General features: G+C 30.9%; 1 protein-coding gene across 2 annotated transcripts in view; it reads right to left on the bottom strand.

Moving 5' to 3' along the window:
• Positions 1 to 3,319: 3,319 nt before the first annotated feature.
• The window catches only part of LOC106465030 (adiponectin receptor protein-like), a 47,919-nt gene continuing 33,651 nt past the window's right edge, over positions 3,320 to 17,587 (bottom strand). For both annotated transcript variants that reach the window (XM_013925222.2, XM_022392849.1), the window contains exons 4-8: positions 13,269 to 13,419; positions 12,645 to 12,825; positions 8,072 to 8,259; positions 5,377 to 5,570; positions 3,320 to 4,217 (exon numbers count right to left, since the gene is read on the bottom strand). In XM_013925222.2, coding sequence (XP_013780676.1) covers positions 4,068 to 4,217; positions 5,377 to 5,570; positions 8,072 to 8,259; positions 12,645 to 12,825; positions 13,269 to 13,419 — 864 coding nt within the window. In that variant the 3' untranslated portion in view covers positions 3,320 to 4,067. The remainder of the gene's footprint in view (positions 4,218 to 5,376; positions 5,571 to 8,071; positions 8,260 to 12,644; positions 12,826 to 13,268; positions 13,420 to 17,587) is intronic.

Below are 17,587 nucleotides of genomic sequence, written 5' to 3' on the forward strand. Positions count from 1 at the left end.
GGTTTATGACCTCATGATGCGCATTTACTCCCAAGATAACAGAGAGAGAAACATTTGGTTTAATGACACAAAGTCTCTCCTTGCTACGGATCAGCGTATGGTAGAAAACAGTTCCCAGGGAGGGCGACTATATCCCCAAAATTTCACAGAGAAGATGCTCAACCTAAAATGCCAAGGACGCGAGTCACCCCTCCCCCTCCCAACTTCAACTCTTGACTATTTTTGTCCTGAAACATAATAGACATAGTGGTGTAGCATCTCGTGCAGGGTTTGGTTATACCAGAAACACTGCAAAGTTCTGAACGTATCTAGCTGTTTTAATATCAGTTAACCTACTTAGAAATACACAATGTAAGACAAGCATGATTGGAAAGCACTATATATTATGCAAAACTTATTTGAAATGTAAAAAATCCTGTTAAACACTGCTTTTTGATACATGTAGCTTGTAAATCGTTTGCGTAACGCGACATACATCAACATTATTAAACTATTATTACTTTCTGACCCCGTACACATATTTCTTCCCTATTGAGACTGCTATCAAACTTTCTTTAATGAGTAATCGATAATCTCGCAATTTTTTTTTGAAAAAATATGAGTTTGGGGGGGGGATCTTATTGAGATGTTTAAGATTGTAAAGGAAATTGATAGTGTTGATGCATAATATTTTTTACATATCTAACAATGAGAATAGTACGACTTGGCAAGGTAGGAGTCATCTTCAGCTAAGACAGTTCATTTTTCTAACAGGGTGGTTGGCCTTTGGAATGGGTTGCCTTCGGATATTGTAGAGGCAGTAAATATAAGCGAGTTTAAGAAAAGCTTGATATATATATATATATATATACATATGAATGATAAGGGCTGGCTTTAAGATATTTTTAAAATATCAATTTTGTTTAGAGGATGAAACAGCCGAGATGGACCACTAGTCCCTTGTTTCCCAAAACATTATGTTATGTTATCTTAATGTAACTTATATAAATACCAATCCACTTTTGAGATTTCAGTGACGTCGCTGTTTAATAATATTTTTTCTATGTTGATCAAGTTCCCTTCGATTACGTAACTCACTTAGCCTTTTTAACCTAACCATTTTAACAATTGCTAGTAAGACTTGTTTGTTTTCTGAGGTTAGGCACAAAACAACACAATGGGCTATCTGTGCTCTGCCCACCACGGGTATCGAAATCCGGATTCTTGCGTTGTAAGTCCACAGATATACCACTGTGCTACTGGGTGGGGCAGTAAGATACGTCGTTTTCTTATCATTTTTTAAAGCTTTCAGTTCCGACTGAATGATGGAATCCGTTTTCAATGAAAACGACAAACAACTTCAGATAAATGTTTCTTTATTATACCCGACGTTTCGTCACAGGTTACAAAACTGATTTTAAAATATAGTAACCGAAAAGAATATAAATTAAAGATACACATTATCGGATCAAAATTGGGAGATTTGTGACAAATTTCTTGATAGAAAATTTAAATATTCTCTTTTCATTCAATCAAAATACCCTTCCATTAACAGATACAATGCCTAGCCCCTATAATACTATTATTATTATTTCATGCAAGTTTTTTTTTAACATTTACTTATTTGATCTGAGACTAACCCGTTTATCAATACTTTTAGTACGCTTCATCGTTCGATTATATTGTTGTTATTTTATATTCTTTTCGGTTACTATAAGTTTAAATCAGTTTTGTAACCTGTGACCCTTGAAAAAAAGAGTGGCCCGAAATGTCGGATAGAATAAATAAACATTTATCTGACGTTGTTTGTCGTATTCATTGAAATATATCACGAATTTAAACTTTCTTGAAGATATTCTTAAACTGTATATTTTACGATCTTGTTGTGAACATTTTGTGTTGATGTACTCAATATTATTTATTTCTTCGCGACTACACGCAATCGTGCTATATATTTTTGTGTTCATCTTATAAATACAATCTGTTAGTTATTTTAGCAGTCATGTAGACATTCAATTATGACTATCACCTGAGCGAATATTCACTTGCATGAAATTAAATATGTTTTATTCCTATCTCAGCATCCTGCTTCCCCTAAGCTCACGCGAATTGTGCAACTCACTAGAAAAAGAACTGGTTAGTTTGGTTTGCTTTGAATTTCGCGCAAAGCTACACGAGGGCTATCTGCGCTAGCCGTCCCTAATTTAGCAGTGTAAGACTAGAGGAAAGGCAGCTAGTTAGCACTACCCATCGCAAACTCTTGGGCTACTCTTTTACCAACGAATAGTGGGATTGGCCGCAACATTATAACGCCCTCACGGCTGAAAGGGCAAGCATGTTTGGTGGGACAGGGATTCGAACCCGCGATCCTCAGATTGCGATTCGAGCGCTCTAACCACCAGACCATGCCGGCCCAGAACTCGTTAAAAGTCAAAAAGTGGTACAGGTTGACATTAAATAACATTTATATATATATATAATCATAATTTATTAAATTTGTGAACTGAAAATACACTTCTTAAACTACTTAACTAGTTCATCCAAAGAAAAAACAAACTTGACTACAACCTTTTTTAAGCCTTATTATATGAAACTATTTTAAATTTTCAAAAGTTTGGCCTTCTGGTGGTCAACATTAATAGACTAACTGTGTACACAGTAATTTTCCATGGAAAAAAAATGTGGACACCCAACAGATTTTAGATAGCCTTACAACTGTAAATCACATACACAAGTAATTCTTATCTGATAAATTTACTTCCTCCTAATCACATATTTTGGTAATTTCAGACTCCATTGCAACTTGAACACAAAATGAATATACTCAATAAATATAACTTTCTATCCAATAAAATCATAAACCATTACCTAATACTTTCCAACAGAAAACAAGGAACACACCTACACCATTTTTTTTGCTACATGTATACACACACACACACACACACACACACACTTGCTTACAATATACAAAAAATGAAGGAACAATCTAGTTTGGTCTCAACACATTGTTGTAATTTTCTAAGAGCTAACATCCACCACTCTATTTCTAACAAATAGAGCTCTAGTTATGCAAAGAAGCTTGTTTTACTTCGTAGAGAAGAAACATAAGTTTTATACACTACCTTAGGCCTTCCAGTCATGATTTTTTTCTTAAATTCTTGCCAATCAATCACTGGCCAAAGACTAACTGATTGCATAAAAAAGCAATTAAACTCGATGATTCTCCAGATTTAAGGTACATTTCAATGTCATAACAGCCATCAGATGTTTCTTAATTTGAATAAAAGAACATTCAACTATTATTTTTATTACTTTACTTTGATGAAACAGAAGAAAAAAGCAGTGTGTGTGTGAATGTTTTGTTTACCTTCCCTCAAAGAACAAGAAATGAAAGTACCATCTTAATAACAGAAAGTTTTGTATGACTTTTGTCCATTAAGTATGTGGGAAATTAAAATATGATATAGTACACGTTACTAATATTACCACATAAAATGTTCTAAATATTCTGGTATTCAAACAAAATGCTGTCTTTTTTCGTTTTCTGGAAGCATATTTTTAAGACTAAATAAATCAACTATAAGTTTGTGTCTCATGTGTCCCAAGTACAAAGGTATGAATGTAAGAAGAAAAAGAAAAAAAAAAACATACATATATATATATATATATATATATGATGCAGTGTTTATACAATGGACAAACTATCACAGAGTAGAAATTCCTAAATTTTCTGATACATTACATCAACAATTCTATTATCATCAGAGTGATGGTTCCTTTCCTTAAACAATCACTGGAGGTTGTGTCGAGCTGCTAATTCTCTAGACTTTACCTCCGCTGGTTTCTAGGGTTAACTTAAGGGGATAATTTTCTACCCGTAAATTACAATTTTCACTATATATATGGTCTAAATACAAGTTCATTAATTATTAGTTTATCAGGTCAATGTTACTGTTGTCAGTAATTTAGAGTATAAGAAAGGGTATATTATACGAGTAAAACTTTTATAAGGCCAGGAATGGTTTTGTGGATAAATAACAAACTTCAAGGATGCCAAAAAAGTCCAAACATAATCATATTCTGGATTACAAAATGTACATAAACTGATCATCTTCCATTGCACCATCTACACACTCTCCTAGAGTCAGTCGAGACATAGCCATTTCAGATATGCCATGATAGTGGACACATGCAGCAGCTATAACTAAGATGTGGAATATCTGATGACTGTGAAACTAGAAGAGAGAATAAAAAAGAAACTTAACATACGTAAATGGGAAAAGTAATAACAAATAAATACTGTACTTCATACAAGTTTTTAACATTCATTTTGTTCATAAAAACACACTAAAGAGAACAAGAATTGGCATCTACCATAAACTAAGTAGCTGTCTTTGAAAATTGTTTCTCAGTTCATAAAAACAATTTAGAAAATTAATAAACATATTTCTAAAATTTACATTAACTTATCAAACATGACTAAATGTCTTTAGTGTTTACATCAACCATACCTTTCAACTTATAAAGAGCTATTCAAATAATTATCAAACACAATTACATTTTTACATGAAGATTTCAACATTTACTATCAGAACCAAATGATAATTTACAACTAGGAAAATTTGAGAACATCTTCTCAGAAATAACTTTCTCATGCATAAACACAAAGTTTATCTAATGAGCTAAACAGTTGCAGTTATTTTATCCAACATTTGCCAGTTATATAACTTGGAGTTAAAATGTTTGAATGTTTTAAGTACAGCAGCACAATATTGTTCTTTTCAGTAAAATGAAATTTATTGCAGTTCAAATTTTATCACATAGTGAGCTATTAAATACAGTTCTAAGCAATTTGTGACTTTTGTTTTCCTGTACAATTTGTTTACAGAAAAAAACTATTTTGCCCTTGTACCAAAATGTGTTTGAAGAGACTTTAAATATGACAGAACCTTCTGATCCACAAGGACCTGCCATTATTTAAAAAAAGATGAAAGAAATTACCAAAGTATAGTCTTATGGAGTTTCATGAATCTTGAACTAAGTCAATATTTTTCCTAAGTTGGTCTGACAACTGTGAGAACAATCTTTACCCCCTGAAGTAAACTAAAATAACTCAAAGGTTTTGGTTTCTTTATCAAATTCACAATTATAAAAAAAAAAATAGTTTACTATTGTGAGAATAATAATAATCATAAAAATCCTGCAGAAGTCTCCAGTTCCAAGATACCATGCTAGGAAATATAGTTTGGTATTTAAAGTACACTTATAATTGTTAGGCAAATGGTAAAAAAGAGAAACTATTCATCTCTGGAGTACTAACAGACAGTTCAAAAGTGCCATCAACTCTGAATGAAAGTAAGCAGTTAAATGACATTCAGAAATTAAACAACTTACCCAAATATCACACTTTCCAGGAAAAAACCTCTCTGGCACACGCATTGCATAGAATAGAGCTCCTATGATGTACAGCGACCCCATCAAACACAGCCAGCCAAATGATGCATGATAAATAGCACGAACCCATCCTTCTGCAACAAGGTAATGCACAGCGGGAATGACCCCACTTAATCCAAAACCCATGAACACTCCTGTAAAAAAAAAAATTATTTTAATATAAGGTACATTAATAAATTTTTTGTGTCTTGCATTTGGCAAAACTTCAAACTTTTTACAATTACCAGATACAACTGTTTGCAAGACTTATTGCATTTTAAGTACAGATAATGAACTATTATAAATTTCTTTGTGTTGAAATACATGATTTAATCATCTGATCAGGTAGGTGTATGTAGGTTTACACTTCACAAAAAAGTGAGTGAAGTTATAAAGATATAGTGCTCTAACTAATATAAAAGCAAATGAAGTGAAAAAAACTCATCTGATGATCAAGGTACAATCAAATAGTACAAGTCTCAAACTTTCTCAATCCAAGACTTCTTTTTGGAGGGTGAATATTCAAGTACAATAATAGAGTTCTACATATATAATTAAGTTTTAATCAATCATAAAAGATGTATAATACTAAAAAAAAGGCCAGATATGCCCAACTGGTTATTGTGCCCAGACTGTGGATCAAGAGATTCAAGGTTCACATCCCATTAGCACAAAAACATGCTTATACATGTGCTATATAAGAGTGATCATCAAATTTCTCTATTCTATCAGACAAAAGTAACACAATAGTTGGTAGTGTGTGATGCTGAATACTTGTTTTTCTTCTGGCCTGTCATTTACAAATTAGAGATGACTACTTGTAAGAAACTCTTTTAAAGTTTTGCACAAAAGTCTGAAATTAACTAAAGAGAGAAAAAAGGAATTACTTTTCCTGTAGGACAGCCAGACAGCAAAGGTTAAGGCTATGAAGCAACTCTTTTTAGAATATATTAGTATTTATAAACAACTTCAAAGATTTGTTGTATCATTTCAATTCCCTTATCATGATTCCCTTTTGGAACATCCCACAACCCCATAGGGGATTGGAGGGGAGGTTACTGTCTACAATTTCAGAAGATATGAGATAGTTCCTATATATATGGTATCAGTGACTAATTTCACAAGACACGTTAACAATTTAATTTGGATTATCAACCAAACACATCTACAGCTAAGTATTATTTAATAAATATGATGAAAATAAAATAAACCTATCACACATTGCAGAGGTAGTTACATAGTCAAAAGACAAGTATTTACCAAAATGACAGATTAACTTGTACAGAAAGATATTAACACATTATTATGGCTGACTTCTTCATTAGAAACTCCCAAAACATACATCTGTAAAACACAATTTGTTTGCACATGCAAGGTAGATGAATAATGTCATGTAATTGTTGAGATCCTTTAACTCTTTTACTGCCTTGGCACATATACTGGACACATTATATAATTTATTTGGCCTTGAAAAGCATGATATTAACCACACAAGTTGGGAAATTTCTACCAGTCTCAAGAAAGTTTACCAGTTTCAACTTTGTAAAATAATTATATATTAAAAAAGAGCCATTTTGTTTTTTATTACATATCTAAAAATAGATGTGACACAGAGAGCTGTTTGTATATAAAGATGATGGTTAAAGATATAAAAACACGGATATAGTCATATCTGCTTTAGTCTGCAAGATAGTGGGTAAGTGCAAAGACCACATACATTTTTTAAAGGGACATTATGTCAGTTGCTCCGTTATTCAAAGATGTCTGCCATCAAGGTTTATCAACAGTGGCAATCAAGAGAGAATACATCTGCCCATAGAAAAACTGTGACCACCACAACTGATACCAGACCAAATGAAAAAGACGACTGGACAGATTTTCCAGTACAACAGACATCACACTATGTCCCAGCAATCAGGATCTGAACTATCTATAACTTTATCGCATAAAGGACATTATGAAATCTGTAATGTGGCAACCAACAACCAGTCTAAACTTTGCATATCTCAGTTAAAAGCAGGAAAGCACTATTTCAGTGACATTCAGGGTGTAACCTGTGGGCAATAAACAAGAAATGTGTGATGTAGTCTGTTATCGCAATAAAAGATTATCCAACCTGATATTGAATGGGTGTCCTAATAAAGTGGCCAGTTAGTTTATATAAAATTTTTTTTTATTAAGAATTGTAGTCTTGCAAGTGTATGTTACAACAGTTTCAGAAAATGATAAGCACTTTATATTGTTAAATAATACTTTCTGATAGTGTTATACATATTGCTAATATGCACTTGTTTATAGTGCCATTGTTGTTTTTTCAAACTAACTTAAGTGTTCTCAATTATTTTTTTTCCCTTTTCAAATTATAAAACGTGCATATTATGTATGGTTCAATTATATTTGCTTGAAGAAAGAGTTAAGCCTAACTGCATACTCCTTGTTTTAAGTAGCAAATTAGATTTCATACAGAATACATTACCAAGCAGTTAAATACATTTCAAAGTTGTGTGAGACTCAAACAACAGTATAAATATTAGGTATACATAAAGGATATCCAACTAAACTTTTATTACAACTGGAATCTTTAAAATATTTTGCTTTAAAAACATTAGCTCTAGATATTTAAAAATTTTGCTGATAGAAACTTTCATCTACAAACCTGCTCGTAGCGAGCGAAACCTGGGCTCACTGAACTTGTCCCACAAGGAAACAATAATGGCTGCTAGTCCCAGTATAGACACCAGGATAAGGTAGATGAGCTTATACTGGAATTCACAATAAAAACCATAGTACAGCCAGGGTACAAAGGATCCAATAATCAGTAAGGCTATTCCACAGTAATCTAACCTGAAAAAAATACACACAAATTGATACAGCTTCTAACTGTATGGTAGTACTACTTTGCAACTGTTGCCTATTCTTACACAAAATACATTCTTTGATAATTTAAGAGATAATACACAAGGAAGAGAATACTTTATATTGATAACCTGAAACAGGTATCCACCCATTGTGGATGATGATGCTTTGTTGCTTTGAAAACAAGATTTTGAAGTAACTTTGATTTTGATCAAGTAATTTAATTAATAACTCAATTTCTGTGTGAAATTCATTAGTTATTTTCTATAACATTGTATAAAAATTAAACAGCAAAAATGAGATTGCCATTGTATCTCAGAGACATAATTCTTTGGCATCTAGGAGGCCTAGCAACAACCAACCTGAAAAACATGTTCACCTCACTTCTGTCAACACCAGATTAGCAGCCCAAAACCGCTATAATGAGCAAAACTATTTTTATTAAGACTAAATATCCTATCAGATGTAAATTGTTGTTCATATTTCTTTCAGCGTAGTGCTTCTAAAAGACTACACTGTTTATATTTTAAGTAGAAAATGAGCAATTTAACCTAACTGTATGTCTTCACTCTGTTGACTGGGACAGTTCTTTACCCCAAATGTGGTAACAAGCAAAAATAAAAAGTTACTCAATGTGATGTAATATATAGACCCCATTAGTAGTGAAGCACATACAAACAAGTCGCTAACTTGAGGACTAATAGAATTCAATGCATTCTTAATAGTGATAGAGAACTTTTAACTCTTCTATCTATTTATAGCTTTTTCTACATTATCACAATGATTTTTTTTATATTACATTATAATTAAACAATAAAGCTAATTGCAAGTACATTTTTCCTTTCAAATATTTTTGTCCATCCCTAAAGTAGGAATGAGCCCATCAGTTTCCTAAATGTCTGTCTTTTTAATTCTGTTTTTACTGGCTGATGCTTCTAAAAAAGATTTGTGTTAAATGCATTTTTGGTCAAGTACTGCTTGATATATGTTAGAGATGTTTATATAAATATGAGAGGTATAAGCATTTATTGGTGCAGGTTATACAATGCACTAAACAACTTCACAGCTGGGCTATACTTGGAAATCCCATTGCTATTCTGATAAACTGCACCAGTGTATCATTAGTGAACCACGCGAGCACAAGCAAGTTGCAGTATGAGATTAAATCACTTCTAAGTACTCTTTAAATCAAAAATTTATTAAAGCATAGAGAAATTCACACTGTGGACTAAAAACATCTGTAAGGATTTTGCTATTATAGCTCTAAAAATTGTATACTCATAATATTGTTCCTCACTTGTCCTATCATTGTCATTTTACTGTAGCCTAAGCAATGTAACAGATCTAAACTAAATTGTTGTTTATTAATATTAATTATCAAACAGAACAAGCTACCTATTTAGTGTGAAACTAAAAATCAACCTGATAATGAGTATAACTAATCTATATAAATAATACGTTTATGTTTGTCTGTCCGGAACTTTTCTCGCAAATTTCTCAATCAAATGTTACAAATCGCACATCGTTAGAAAGGCCTTTGTCCGAGGAGTCAGGATTGCATATTGGCTTTTCAATTCAAAATCACCTTACATGTTTTTCACTTAGTCAAACTTTTCATTGCAACATGTATGGCACAATGTTGTTACCATCACATGACGACTGGCTTCGATTTCAATTTTAGTTTTTTAGTTGCAAAGTATTTCACATAAACAACACTTAACCCACATGTAATTTCCTAAAAAAATTAACACTACACTAAATACAATTTCTATGGACTTTGTTTAAAACTATATGCTTATCACTTTGTGAATGCGTATTCAGACATTACTGCATATTCAGCTAAATTTGCCTTCATTACAACTTTACATTTACTTTACTTTACATTAATTTAGCTTTGGTTCATTTCAAAGACTGCTATAAATACCTTTTAGCTAATTTTTTCTTTACTACTGGTTTTATTCTTCGTTTTTATGAGTTTCTTTGTTTCAACTTATAAAACTATGTTGTACACTGAATGCTCATAACTGTTTCATATTTTGTGCACTATTATAAGTACCATTATATTACTTTATTTTATATTTTATGTGTAGTTTTATTAAATAAAGTTATGTCTATACAAGTTCATTTGTCTAACCACACAAAAATTTTTTTCAAATAGAGCAGGATTTATCGATCTAACACACAATATCTGCAAGAAGTCATAGCTTAAATGGTGTGTGTAAAAAATACAACAAATGTTTTGTTGATTGTGGCTAGTTAAATATATTTTTAACACATTCTATAAAGATTAGATAGTGTTGTTTTATCAGTTCAGAGCCCTCATTGTTAATGATATTTTGCCCATACACCCAATAATACTTCATGAGGTTTGGCCAGTTTAGGAGATTTAGGTTTGTCCTAAATACATATAATAATATACTAATTAGTCTAAATATATAAAATTAGTATAACAATGCAAAATAACCTCTCTTATGAAGGTATAATAACAAAAATTAAAGTTAAAAATGATAAACTTAGATATATAAAGCACTCTAATCAATATTGTTAACAAAAGTAACACTAAAGAAAAAATATAGTATACCTTACTTATGGAATGTACAAAGAGTAGCCATCAGTTTCAAGAACAATATAAAATCATTTTAAGTACTTAAAAGCAGAAATTTCCACAACCCTCCCTAAAAACATTTTGTAACCAATGAACCCCCCTTAAATAGCTCCAACAGTGTAACTTTAAAGGAACATGGCATCTGAGATAAAATTCAAAGATATATGTTACAGTTAAGTGTGGAGTGAAGTAACAGAACAGTATCAAAAGCATAGCCAAATAACTAATTTTTATGAAGCTATAACATAATAAATTACTTAAATGATGTTTAACACATTTTGTGAACCTTTGATTTTTGTTGTTACTTCTCAAATACATGCTGATCAAATATATATAGAAGCTTGTCTCATAAACCTATATATTAATTTCTTGAATAATCAACTTAGGAGTCAAATCATAGCTCAAAATAAAATGTTCATAAGAAACATGCAAAGTGAAATTGTATGGACAATTTGCAATAATATCTCTAAAATAACATTCAAGAGATGTGTTTACTTGAAAGATTATAAGAAGAATTATTCATTCTTTGTTAGTATAGTCATCTTTTCTATTTAACCAACTACAAATTTTTAAACGTCATAAAAGCAACTAATCAAATCTCATAACTAACGGAATTTCTGTATAAACTGTTTAACAAAGTACAACTGAAAAAATCATGTGACATTTTATCGATTTTAGAAGTTTCTGCAATACTATACTGAAAACGATGTTGAACATCCAGGTGGCTTATGAAAACCCTGAAAGACTACATTGTATGTCTTGATAACTGATGAAAATACCAAAAAACAATACTGTATATCTAGATAACTGATAGAAACACCAGAAGACTATACTGTACATCTAAATAACTCAAGAAAACACCAGAAGACTATACTGTACATCTAAATAGCTCATGAAAACAACAGAAGACTATACTGGTATGTCTAAATCACTTGTGAAACCATCATGAAAACACCAGAAGATTATAATTGTACATCTAAATAACTCATGAAAACACTAGAATATTATAATTGTACATCTAAATAACTCATGAAAACACTAGAAGATTATAATTGTACATCTAAATAACTCATGAAAACACTAGAAGATTATAATTGTACATCTAAATAACTCATGAAAACACCAGAAGATTATAATTGTACATCTAAATAACTCATGAAAACACCAGAAGTCTATAACTATACACCTAAATAACTTGTGATAACACCAGAAAACTACTGAAACATCCAGATAACGTTTGAAAAATCTAGAAAAGATTAATTTATCCCAGACAAGCATCAGACAAAGCCACTAATTTTGTCTCATTTTTATTAAATACTAAAGCCACAGAAAGTGCAATTAAAAAAGTCAGGACATGCCATTCATTAACTTATCTTTTATGCCTGCTACACAACATTTAGTCTGGCAATTACCCAAATCTGACTAAACCAGATGGCAAGATACCAAAGTATGTGGGTTAAGGGACTAAACAGTCTTCCTTCCAAACATTATAGCCAAGTACAGCCTAACAATAACCATGGTAGTTGCCCGAAATGTTAACTAAGTACATACTTTCTTAGTCAAATATTCTAGGACATTATTAGAAATTATACACCATTTATGTAAACCCAATAATTACAGAAATCTATAGGAAATTTTCAATTTCATGAACATTCCAATGAGTGGGATAAAGGGGAGGGTGTAAAATTGACTGGAGTAATTTTGTATGTCAACTTAAAGATTAAGTTTTGATTTGTTTGAGCTTAAAAATATAATCTAGGGTACTTACTTGCTAAACAACTTGCCAACTTTCTCAGAGTGACAGTGAACAGTATGGAAAGCAAATGACATTCCAAGACACAAGATGGCGCCAGCAAAGAAGGCAGTAAAAACTAGTTTTTCTTGCCACTGAATTTGTTCTGATGGACGAGTCAGGAAGTACAAGGCTACACCAATGAACATCAGACACCCTGCAAATGGAAATTTCTTTATATTTAACTTCACATCATTTATATAAAAAGATATTTGGAAATTGTATTTTTACATTAGACACCAGCCATAATGAACTTTTCCATATCAACTGACGTGGAAGAACTTTTTGCTTAATGTTATATAATTTTTTAAACTTTTCAGGAAATCCTTCATTCATGCTAAAAACATAGAAACTGAATTCCTTTTCACAAAGAAATACATTATTTACTTATTTTATATATTTTTCACTGCTTCAATGTAATAATGAAAACCATAATATTCCATGTAATACCTTAATACCAATCATAAAACGAAACTGGGAAAATAGAACTAACAGATGTGTTCCCCATCAAATTTTTCAATAAAACACATTCCAACCTTCAACTATCAGAAATTATATGGCTAACAGAAAATCAAAACAAACACATTATAAATTAGCTACCTAGAAGGTGGGTCCAGATATTTCCAGTCTCAGTATGGATTCTAAAGATAGACCCAAAACAGGCACTGAATGATGGAAGCGGAGGTCTATGACCCATATGAAGGAAATCGTTGTCTTGAAGCCATCGAGGCAATGAACTGAAGTGGCAAACCTGTAATGAGGTAACTTTTAAATACAGTATATAAAGTACAAAATATTCTATAACAGTTCTTATGAATTTAATTAATTTAACTAAGAAAGAACTTTTTTTTTATCAAAGTAATTCATTGCCTTGTTTCAATATACTAGCTGCCAACACAGTGCATCTGATTAGCTAACATTATTAAAGATACAAAAACAAGTTAACCAAAATATTTATTTAATGAAATTGTCATTTTCTGTTTGATATTAAAAGGCATAAAATTCTACCATGAAAATTTAACACTCAAAATCATCAAATAAAGTGATCTGGACACTAGTACAAACCTGACTATGATAGTTGAAAGATTAACACTTTACACACAGTTTCTGTATAGCAGTACAACATCACAAACTTTGGTAATGATGCACACTGTACAACTATATTGACAAAAAAAATTAAGTGGGCCATACAGAATTCTGTATAATGTTAACCATTTTTTGGTAATTTATACATGATTAATAAAAACAAATTATATTTCCTACATTTTCCATGCTTTAAATTTCTCTTAATCAGATTACTTAGCATTTCATAGCATCAAGGTTATTTTAAATTCTGCCTTGAAAACAACAACCAAATTTTCAGCAAAAAAGTCAATTTCCTTGTTACAACTTAATACTCAATAACCAAATTACTTGTCTAAAGCATTGTGTAATACATTGTGTGGGATAATTAGATAGATTAAACAAGAAATAAAAAAGAATATCTTACCAATCAACACTTAACAAGCAATTTCCTACTTTGGACTCTAATATTTTTTTGTGTCTCTTGTAACGACAAATTAAAAGATAAAAAAAAACTTTAATCCACTAAGGAATATTAACATTTAACTTCTTTTCATATACAAAGTTACAACATGCTATCATTTATGACAAGCTTTATGGGTATTAATAATGAAATTATATCAATAATTAAGGTTATAGAGTTTTATAGGAAAATTGGTGTGAAAGCTCAGATGAAAAAAGGACTTGTATATTATGAAACTAGCTACAGGAAAACATTTGCTGGCTTCATGCCAAAGACATTATTTTGAAGGCTGGAACTGCATGTCCATATAAACGGTGGTAAACAGTTCAGTTGGAAACCTAAGATAAGGACAATCTTGGACAACAAAGTTCACTAGCAGAATCCAGAACACTGTTATATTACAGGATTTTTATTTACAAAGTGGACCTTACAAACACCATAGTTTGCTAATAGAATACTAATTATTGTTAGAATATTAGTTTTCTACTTCTTATATGAACCTCAGACACCACAGTTTGTTACATAAATATGCATTAGTGTCACATTATAGGTCTTACACATTATAAGGCTATCATAAATACATGATTTGTCATTTAAAAATATACCATTATATTACAGGTTTTCTACTTATCATGTGGACTTCACTAACAACATTATTTGTTACTTCAGTATACAAAGTGTTACATTAGGGGGTTTATAGATATCAAGTGGACTTCACTGACAACATTATTTACTTCAATACACATTGTTACATTATGGGGGTTTATAGATATCATGTGGACTTCACTGACAACATTATTTGTTACTTCAATACACAGTTTTACATTATGGGGTTTCCACTCACAACATAAACTTCACTAACTCAATGGTTTGTTACTTGAATACATTGTTGTTGCATAATAGATTTTCTACTTGTTATGCAGCCTTCACTAACACCAAATGATGTTACTTGAATGTGCATTATTATTACACTATGGATTTGTTAGCATATGCAGTCTTCATTAACACCACATGGTGTTACTTGAATGTGCATTATTGCTACACTATGGATTTGTTAGCATATGCAGTCTTCACTAACACCACATGGTGTTACTTGAATGTGCATTATTATTATACTATGGATTTGTTAGCATATGCAGTCTTCACTAACATCAAATGGCGTTACTTGAATGTGCATTATTGTTACACTTTGGAGTTGTTAGCATATGCAGTATTCACTAATACCACATGGTGTTACTGGAATGTGCATTATTGTTACACTATGGATTTGTTAACATATACAGACTTCACTGACATCATATTGTGTTACTTGAATGTTACACTATGGATACATTTACATATGTGGACTTCACTAACATGATGTTGTGTTAATTGAATGTGCATTGTTATGCATGCCTTTTTAAACTAATAATCCAAGTAAGAGAACAATTAGTTAAATTACACAAGATCCTATTATTATTATTATTATTATTCCACATGTAAAAATAATCATATTTATTCTATTTGATAAATCATTGATTTTTTTAAACCATTAATAGTTATTACAATAACAAATTTAAAACAATAAGTATTATCAAAAACATATTATTCAAATAAACAAGCTGACTTTTGAAGCAGTAATTGTTTCGGTAATATATACTTGTAAAACAAATATTCAAACCATAAAATGTCCCAAAAGGCAGATGTAACAAACCAAAACTACTGACAATGACACAGCAAAAATACAAAGAATGATATTCACAAATGTAAACCAAAACAACACTCTGCATAAGATAACAAAACAAACAAAAAATGGTGTTCAAGGGTACTTAAATACACTAAAAGTTTTATCTAAGTATACATTTCACCACTTCAGTAAGAAGTTGAACAAATAATGTACAGGACACTAGTGAAAACAATTATATATTTAGCACAGTAAGTTTAACTCAATTTGCCTACAGATTTCAGATAATAGTACCAGTTACCAAAAAATTACAGAAGAGATGATAATCTCCGAGATGTTTTTTCTCTTCTTTATACATGTGTCCAAAATTTATTTGACTCCTTTCCCTAGTGGGTTTTTCATGATGGAGGGTTATTGTCCATAACTAAGTTAATTTGGTTTCATCTTTTTGAGTAAATAAAAGTCTAGGAGCAAATTTTTTTACATCTAAACTGTTAAATAAAAGAAGTTAATAAGACTCCAAACTAATCAATTCATTATATCACCTGGAAGTTTTGTTTTACAACACAGATCATCAGATAAAAGAATACACATAAATGAATTTCTAATAAACTGATTATTATTAATCCATAGTCTCATAACATGAGACGATATGCTTTAAACATGGTCAGTTTGATTAATATAATGCACGTTAACAATTAGTGTTAACTTTAATGCAATGTTTAGCTTAATCCAGCAACTCAAACATTAAAATAATTTCTTCTGATGGATAAGCCTTTTAGGTTGACCTACATGTATATAACAATTATCTTAGCCTCCAGTGGTTTGTGATTAAGATGGAAATATATTTTTCTTGAGCATTAGATCAGTCCAACGATAAAGATGCCTTACCTGAGCTAAATCTTTAGATGCTTTTGCTATGGTTTATATACATAGTACTTTCACTACAAGCAGTGTGTAAAAAACCTCAAGTAATATTTTATAAACAATTAATGACATTAATGTCAGTTCAAATTTAAAGCATAATCTTTTAAGTAAGTATCTTTAACACATACACAACATAAGTATTATTTCAAAAATATAATAACAGCAAGTTTTGCAGTAGGGAAATTCTTCTTTTAATGATTGCAATATTTTGACCAATAGTATCGGGTTACCATTAGGTAACAGTTACATTCAATAAAACTGTCTGAATTTCAGAAAACATTACAGACTCAAAATGGTGAAAATAAGGTTCACAGGTGGTGTTAATTTAGCTCTAAAATGAGGTGGCTAAAAAATAATTAATACAATTTTATCCCTCTAAAAGGCAAATTATACTAAATTCAACTGTATGCCAAACATGTACAAAAAATATCCTTGAAAACTATTGCAACATAAATATACACCCAACACTCTGTCAGTGAATGAGGAAAAATCACAAAACCTTACAGGAAAAGAAACAGGAAATCTTACGTAAGGCCTCAAGTTGCTGAAGTTAACCAGTCTGTGACCTTGAACAACTTTTAACATTTTTTGGTGGGTTAAGTAAGGTACAATACTGTCTAGTATAAACAATAAGAATTAAGAAGTTTAACATAGAGATATATAAATGCATGAGCAGCATTACATATTTACATATGAAAACAATGAATATACCATACAAACATCTAGTAATGTTAAAACAGAATGGAAATAGCTTACATACAACCAGTAGTTTCACTTGTTTGTCTTAAATGGAATTTTTAGATT

Source organism: Limulus polyphemus, unplaced genomic scaffold, assembly GCF_000517525.1.
Source record: "Limulus polyphemus unplaced genomic scaffold, Limulus_polyphemus-2.1.2 Scaffold1814, whole genome shotgun sequence".
NCBI classification, from domain to species: Eukaryota; Metazoa; Arthropoda; class Merostomata; order Xiphosura; family Limulidae; genus Limulus; species Limulus polyphemus.